This window comes from Coenobita brevimanus, chromosome 4 (genome assembly GCF_032717465.1).
Source record: "Coenobita brevimanus isolate Jiangsu-jjx chromosome 4, ASM3271746v2, whole genome shotgun sequence".
Taxonomy (NCBI): Eukaryota; Metazoa; Arthropoda; class Malacostraca; order Decapoda; family Coenobitidae; genus Coenobita; species Coenobita brevimanus.
Window position 1 is genome coordinate 23,270,723 of NC_136957.1, and position 8,112 is coordinate 23,278,834.

An 8,112-nucleotide genomic window follows, 5' to 3' on the forward strand; every position below is an offset into this window, starting at 1 on the left:
TTTTCACCAATCTTCCACCCTCCCTTCCGTTCATTCCTTTCCTATCTCTCTTCTAGAAACCCCTACTGTATGAGTTTTCCCCTCCTTCCCTTCCATTAAACTTTCCTTCACCTGCTACATTTCTATCCAATTATCATCTTTTTCACACGCTCGTCCCTTTCTTTACTTCTCTCTGTCTTCCTTTTCCCCTTTTATCATTCTCCCCCTTTTCGTGCGTTCGCGACCCTGTCCTTCTTCATCTCTTTTCATATTCTCCCCTCCTCACCTCTCTTATTCCTTTCCACATCTTGTCTTTCCCCACTTACCTGTGCTTCTCTCCTCTTTCCACTACCACTTTGTCTGTTCCCTTTTCACTATACATATGGTTGTTTCTTTTCCTCTCATGTCCCTCTTTCTTTTACAGCGCCAAGTTCCTGTTTAATTTCACCTTCTCTCTGATACTGTCACTTCTTTTCTGGCCTTGCATCTCCCTAATTACACCTCTCACTTACACACACACACACACACACACACACACACACACACAAATCTTTATCTATGTTTATATCTATATCAATATCTATCTATCTATCTATCTATATAATATATACATATGCAGAAATTTTTTTTTCTCTCTCTCTGCTGAAGTTGTTCTTAACCTTTTTACTACCACGCCCCCTCTAGCAGTTGGTCCTTCCCTCCATGCCCCCCTCACATCCTCAACCAGCTTGATAAAATTCCCTCCCAGATTATAAAAACTGAAAAGAAATGGGTGTTTTTAGTCTTTTTATTGAGCATGAATTCTGTGCAAACACTATACCCAGCATATTTAATGAGGTTACTTTCTTACAAATTTAATGAGATAATTGACACTGCTTCTTAGCTACCAGATCTTGAATGCGTGGTGGAATGTCAGAGAGCGTGCAAAGTAAGTCCCCTTCAACGTTCACCGGTTTCTGTACTTGGTCTTGACAGCAACGAGCATGGAAAATGCAGCTTCACAAAGATGCGTGGATCCAAACATTGTCAGAATCCGAATTGCTTGATGTGAGATCAGAGGGTAAACAGGGAAGTACTTGACCCAGAACGTCTCAATATCCAGCTCTTTGAAGTCTTCCTCAGCTGAGGAGTTGAACTTTAACTCGAGAAACTCCTCTTGCACTTCATCCAAAACATCAGCTACTTCACATTGAAATGGGTTCCTGATGACTTGCCAGGCTTCACGCTTCTCAACTATATCTTGGAAGTATCTGATGAATTCGGCTTTCAAGTCAGTCAGATGAGTGAATATTTGTTTCTTTAACTCAGAATCAAGGTAACTGTGAATGAGAGCAGAATCCAAGTTACTAAAACTGGCTGTATTTCCATTCTGAATTCGACATTTCCAGAGGTCGAGTTTGGCCATGAAGGCTAGAATGGTGTCGTGGTGCATGATGATGTTGATGTTTTTCCCTTGTAGTTTAAGGTTGATTGCATTCAGCGCTTCAGAGATGTCCACCAGGTAAGCTAGAGATAGCAGAGAGCCTTCAGACTGGAATTTGTCATGGAGATGTGCCTTCTGCTGCTATTCTAAAAATATTGCTACTTCTCTTAGTTCATAAAGTCTTCCAAGCATGTTTCCCTTTGAAAGCCATCGTACGTTTGTGTGAAAAACCAAGGCTTGATGTTCAGATTCCATATCCGTACACAGCAGTTTGAAGAGACTACTGTTTAAGGGTACAGTTTTGATAAAGTTGACTACCTTGATAGCCACGTTCAGGACATCCCTCATTTCATCAGGTAGAGTTCTGGATGCTAAGGCTTTACAATGAAGTATGCAGTGTGTACCAACAGCAGATGGACATCTTTCTTTCACCCTTATTATGAAACCAGACTGCAAACCAAGCATGGCTGGAGCTCCATCAGTACACACCCCCTACCAGCAAGTCCCAGGAGAGTTGGTTTTCCTGAAAGAAGTTTAATACCACATGAAAAATAGCTGCTGCTGTTGTACAACTTTCCATGGGGTGGCAGAAGAGCATTTCCAATTTTACGCTGTTGCCTAACACGAAACGAGCATACATCAGTAGCTGAGAACAACGAGCAATGTCAGTCGTTTTGTCACACTGGATGGCAAATACAGGAGAAGCTCTTACTTAGTCAAGAATTTGATCTTTGATGTCTTCGGACATTTCATCGATCCATCCCTTGATGAAATTTAGGAAAGCTTGTTTGCACAATCTTTCCCTAGAACGAGTTCTGCTGCACGCAGTAGATTTGGTTTTATGAGAGACTCGCCAGTGTCATGGTCCTTCTTGCACTTTGCGATCAACAAGGCGATCTCATAGGAAGCCTCAACAACCTTTGAAGTTTGTTGCCGAAATGCCCCACTGCCGTCCATCTTAGCTTGCTTCAAGGACTGTCTTTTTGTTTCAAAGAATGCCTTGGGCTTGTCGGCTAGAGCAGGATGTGTTGTCCTCCAGTGGTGTTCCAAGCGTGAGGGCCGCATTCCATCATTACTCAGAGTCTTGTAACATATCACACACTGGGGTACCTCTGTGTCTCCCTTTTGGAGGGACACGAATCCAAATCGAATATATTTATCAAGATACTTCCGCTTCTTTGCACTCATTGGAAATTATTTGATGTGCAGTGGACAATGCATATTCGTGAGCAAAACATAAGGCACGTGTAAGCTAAGATAAACATCATCATATGATCATAACACCACATTATTATCAAACACAACAGGATCATAAACACCACAACATGATGATAATCAAAACCCTATGATCAATAACAAACACAACATGATCACAACCACTACATTATCATAAACACCACCAAATGATCATTAACAAACATCACGTGATCATAAACACCACCTGATTATTAACAAACATCACAATATGATCATAAGCACCACTACATGATCATAACGCCACCACATGATTAACAAACATCACAACATGGTCATAAGCACCACTACATGATCATAAACACCACATAATTATTAACTATCGGTAGAGAGGCGGCATGCAGTCCTGTTGGACCCTGGTTCGAATCCCGCCTGGGGCAGGGAACAGTTTAAGGATTTGAATTTCATATAAGCAGACTTTCCTGATCTACCAGATGACCCGCCGACATGTCAGAAAAGTACCCCCGCTAATACCAATACACCAGTCCTGTATGAGACAGCCCTAGCATGTATTCAATATGGACGGTGGGTGTTAGCGCCGAAGTGGTGACATGTAGAGAGGTGTATGGTATGTAGGAGGACTACTGGGCCTTGAGTGCAGGCTGTGAAGCCTATGCCCAGAGTCGAACACATAAAAAAAAAAAAAAAAAAAAAAAACAACATTATAGTAAACACCACATCATGATCATAAACACAACATAATTATTAAGAAACAAATGAACATGATCATAAACACAACATTACCATAACCACCATATGATTTTAAGCACCACCAACTACTAATAAAATACAATCGGAATTTAAAGTTTGCGAAGAACAGAGCAGCACATGCGTGTTCAAATGCTTAACGGCCGCTTAAACCATTTTTAGGTAAATATAACAACTGAGATAAAACGTACCTCAACAGGCTCAGCTGAAGAAATATATGAAAGAAGAGGAGTAATTATCACGGGTGTGTGTGTGGGGCGACTGACATTGAAGGCCCGGCATGCAATGCATAAGGACATTTAAATTCAATAAGTACAGAAAATGGTAAGCCTAGAAGCGTATAGAAAACTAAAATTAGTAAAGGCGATACTTTTGTATTTTTTTTCATAATCATCTCGATATTAGCCAGCATCTTGTTAAGAGAATTACAAATGTAATTAGAGAAATTCCTACTTTTTCCCCCGGGCTCGCCCCACCCCCCCTGGAAATTACTCAGCCCCCTAGGTTAAGAACCTCTGCTCGACTGTATACAGTATAGAGAGAGAGAGAGAGAGAGAGAGAGAGAGAATAATGGAAAGGAGAAAATAGTTGCTGGGGAGGAGGTGGTGCGAGAGTAGTGGAGAGAGATGTTGTAAGATTGGCCAACAAATGGATTGTAATACATAAATAAGTCAACAGATTAACAAGAAGCCTCATTCACCTAACTGCACCATCAGCGACCACTAAATGGTCTCCGGGATGTAGATATGACTTTGCGCTTTGACCATGACCTACTGATTACTCACATAATCGAATTGTTTTAATCTTCACTGAGCCTTAGCTCTTCCACGAACACTGGTTTATATCAGATCAGAACTGTCTGAACTGATTTTGCCAAGTGCCCTTAATTATTTAATATTCCCTGTGCCCATAACCTTTGAGTGATTGGTCTGAAAATTAAATCTCTGTATCCTTGCTTGTAACCTAAAACTTTCCACAACTTTTACTCAATATTGACAACACCAAAATAGGTAGCCATTGTTCTCGCTCGCTTCGCTTGCTCGAACACCAATTTTTTTTCATGGTTTGGACCCCCGACGTATGTACCTGAGCGAAAGATTTATCGCATCAGCAAGGAATGGGGGCAGGGGTCGGGAGGAAAACTTTGTAGTACAGTAGCGAACTTTATATATATATATATATATATATATATATATATATATATATATATATATATCTCAGCCAATTTTGAAGTTCAAGAAAGATAGACGCCAATTTGGAAATCGCATAAAAATCCTCAATTAATTTCATTTATAGATTACCCTAATTCCCAATAGATTTATCTGTAAATCGAGAAAACGAGTTTTCATAATGCAGATTAGCGTAACAGCCGGCTGCGCAAGAAGTAATGGTCTAGGGTTGCGTGAGTAGTCCAGCAGTATTTTCCGGCGATTGCTGAAACAGGTTTTGTCTTTTCAAAACAAATGATATCTTCTGTTTGGCTTTTTTTTTTTTTTTTTGAATTTTTTTACTGAATCCAAATCAGACTAATGCAATACCCTGATCGACGAGAGAAACTCTGAATTTCTGATTTCTGACTGAAATCGTTGAGCACCGAGAGATTTGGCGAAAATAATTTTTGTGAGTGAGCAAAAAGTAGTCATTATTAACCTGCTAGGTCCCAAGCCCTAGACCTAAAATTAATACATGAAAAGTATTGGTTTTAGGAAGTGTGAGGGAATATTTTTGGTGTAATCTAAGATGTTCTTTTTAGTACTTTCAGGTCAGGAAATCAGAGGAAGATGATGAGCCACATGGGACAATATTCAGCACTGCCTGACTTGTTCGCTCTCTCGCTCGAACACGTTCCACACTTTCAGTGTGGACACCTATTACATGTTTTACTTGTTCTTCTACCATCACATATGAACGTACTTACTTTCCTTTCTCTGCCTATACATATCTTTGATCATACAGTGTAACTTATATTGTAATGAGGTAGCATAATTGTGCAAAGATTTCACCTGAGGGAAAACTCTAACATTTGACTGCACTAATATATTTATTTACTTATTATCATCGTAGTTCATATCCTTTCTCTATCAGTGCTTATCTTTTGTAATTTTACTATAGCTACCCAGAGTAGCTTCGTGGTGGGCGACAGTCACTGTTTAGCTAGTGGGTAATGCACTGCTACGTCATTCGCCATTGTATCAAGAGGGTCTTTAAACATATTTACGGAGTGTCCCAAGGTGTTCACATGTCCTCTGCGTGTAGAAAGGCAGCGTAGGGTGGGGAAATTCAAGGCATGGCATGGAAGGACATGATAGAGGAAGGAAAGAATAAGCATGGTAGGGAAAGGTAGGGTAGGGTAGGGAAAGGTAAAATTGAGCAGAGAGACGACAGTATTGTAAGGAGATGCAGAAAGGAAGAGTAGGGTAAAAAAATTCAGGTTAGTCTAGGGAGAGGTAGGGGAGAATAGCGAGATTCAGGGTTGGGTAAGTAGTTGCAGGTAGGGAAAGGGAAAGTATGTCAGGGAAAGGCAGAGTAGGGTAGGGAAATGCAGGATGGAAAAGCAGGATATGGCAGGGTAGGAAAAGGTAGGGTAGGGTAGGGTAGGGAAAGGTAGGGAGGGAAGGGAAAGGTAGAGAGATGCTCGGTAGGGTAAAGAGGTGCAAGGATGGTTACGAAAAGCCAAAACATGGCAAGCAACGGCAGAATAGGGTTGGGAAAGGCAGGGTAGGGTAGGGAGATGCAGGGTATGGTAGGAAATGGCAGGATAGAGATGTGCAGGATAGGGAAGGGCAAGGAAAGGCAGGGTTGAGTAGGGAGATGCAGAGGAGGTTAAGGTGAGAGATGGATTGATAGGGAATGACAAGGCATGGCAGGGGAAGGCTGGTTTGATCGGGAAATATAAGGCAGTGTACAAAGAGATAGAGTAATTGCTCCAATTACAGCAATTTTCTCACTTCCATCTTCTGCCCTTTGGCAATGGCGTCAGAGTTGTCAGTGGGTGATATGTGGTGCCACTCAGGCAACTGGACGTGCTTTCCCCCTGATTGGGTGGTGGTGGAAGTTTTATTTTTCTTTTTTATTCTGGAGGAACAGGGCACTATCCTCACTCCACGAAGGCCAGTGGAAAACTGCCGAGCGCAATACCCCCTGCAGGCTGGGAGGGAGCCACGTGACCTACTCAGCAAACATAATCAAGACTTAGGTGGGAAAAAGAAAGAAAAAAAATATTCCTGTCGTCTTCTGAAACGTTTAAGGTCTGTCGCAGTCACACACACAGTCCTTCAGGAAAGTCTATTGTAGGTAAGGATAAAAAAAAAAAAAATCCCAGTTTTTATCTGACTATAACCAATGTTTGTGGAATTGTTTGGGAACCAACAAAGGACTAAAGCTATTGCTCGTTTTACAATATTAGGTCAAAGATCAAGCCCACAGGGCCCGGTCAATATTAACCCGTCACGTCCAGAGGTTTTCCGCACCTCCGACATCCCCCAGTCCCGAGGTATTTTCGATTTTTTTTTTTTTTGGCTAAAACCTTCGCTTTTGGTGAGAAACATCGAAAATTCATAGAGAAATCGCTCACCTGAGGTTTAAAGTGCCCAATCCAGGTAGGAGTTCCTCCTTACCTGAGTGGGTTTTCTAACATGCTGGCACCAAAGAAAACGAGTTCTATGGGAGGGTAACTATTTTATCCACTCATAAATGGTATTTATTTATTTACTTGGTACGAATGTATATATAGTATGACAGTATATTGGTTTTCAAGCAGTAATAAAGGCATTATAAGCATTGTTTCATTCACTAACTAATCACCATACCGGACCTATTTTTGCCACACTACCTGATCATTATTTCTGGCTGTTTCTTCTTCTAATGCTATGTAAACATTGTCCTCCACATTGTCATCGATTGGGGAATCACTCTGGCCCTGAATAACTTTACTAGCCAGGTCACTGGTAACAGGTCCTTTGCCAAGACAATGTCGTGAGGGGTGGAGGGGAGAGGTTATGCAGTGTAAGGCATTGTCCCTGCTTGGTATCTTGTACAGGAATAGAGGAAGGTGTCCCGTGTATACATACGAAAAATCACGTGCGAAAATTGAAAATTGTGCAAATTAACGACCTTGCAATTGTACGACGTACTGGTACGTCGCCGGGACTGGCAAATGCAAATCGTTGCAACGTACCCATACGTCGTCGGGACGGGGCGGGTTAAGAGTATTTATTCAATTTAAACAGAATGTTTTGTAAAGTTTTAGGTTACAAACAAGGATACAGAGATTCAATTTTCAGATCAATCACTCAGTGGTTATGGGCACAGGGAAAATTAAAAAATTAAGGGCACTTGGCAAAATCAGTTCAGACAGTTCTGATCTGATATAAACCAGTGTTCGTGGAAGAGCTAAGGCTCAGTGAAGATTAAAACAATTCGATTATATGAGTAATCAGTAGGTCATGGTCAAAGCGCAAAGTCATATCTACATCGCGGAGACCAGTTAGTGGTCGCTGATGGTGCAGTTAGGTGAATTTTGTATATATATATATATATATATATATATATAAAATATTGTATATGTCCGACTCTGGGCATAGGCTTCACAGCCTGCTATCAAGGTCCAGCAGTCCTCCTACATACCATACACCTCTACATGTCACCACTTCGGCGCCAACACCCACCGTCCATATTGGGCTGTCCATGCTAGGGCTGTCTCATACAGGACTGGTGTATTGGTATTAGCGGGGGTATTTTTACGACAT

The 8,112-nt window shown here is 41.3% G+C and overlaps 1 protein-coding gene across 1 annotated transcript; it reads right to left on the reverse strand.

Annotated features, from left to right (window-relative positions):
• Positions 1-925: 925 nt before the first annotated feature.
• Positions 926-2,590, reverse strand: LOC145396136 (zinc finger BED domain-containing protein 5-like). Its single transcript, XM_080269586.1, has 2 exons — positions 2,257-2,590; positions 926-1,485 (listed from the first exon to the last, which is right to left on the reverse strand). Exons 1-2 carry the CDS (start codon positions 2,588-2,590, stop codon positions 926-928), a joined length of 894 nt encoding a protein of 297 aa, XP_080125712.1.
• Positions 2,591-8,112: the final 5,522 nt, after the last annotated feature.

What these genes read in the sequence shown, in the direction of transcription:
- LOC145396136 (XM_080269586.1), bottom strand. Translation starts at nt 2,590, where the DNA reads ATGAGTGCAAAGAAGCGGAAGTATCTTGATAAATATATTCGATTTGGA. An exon ending in CAAGAAGGACCATGACACTG is followed by an intron (nt 1,486 to 2,256) that starts GCGAGTCTCTCA and finishes TGCTATCTCTAG; the next exon opens with CTTACCTGGTGGACATCTCT.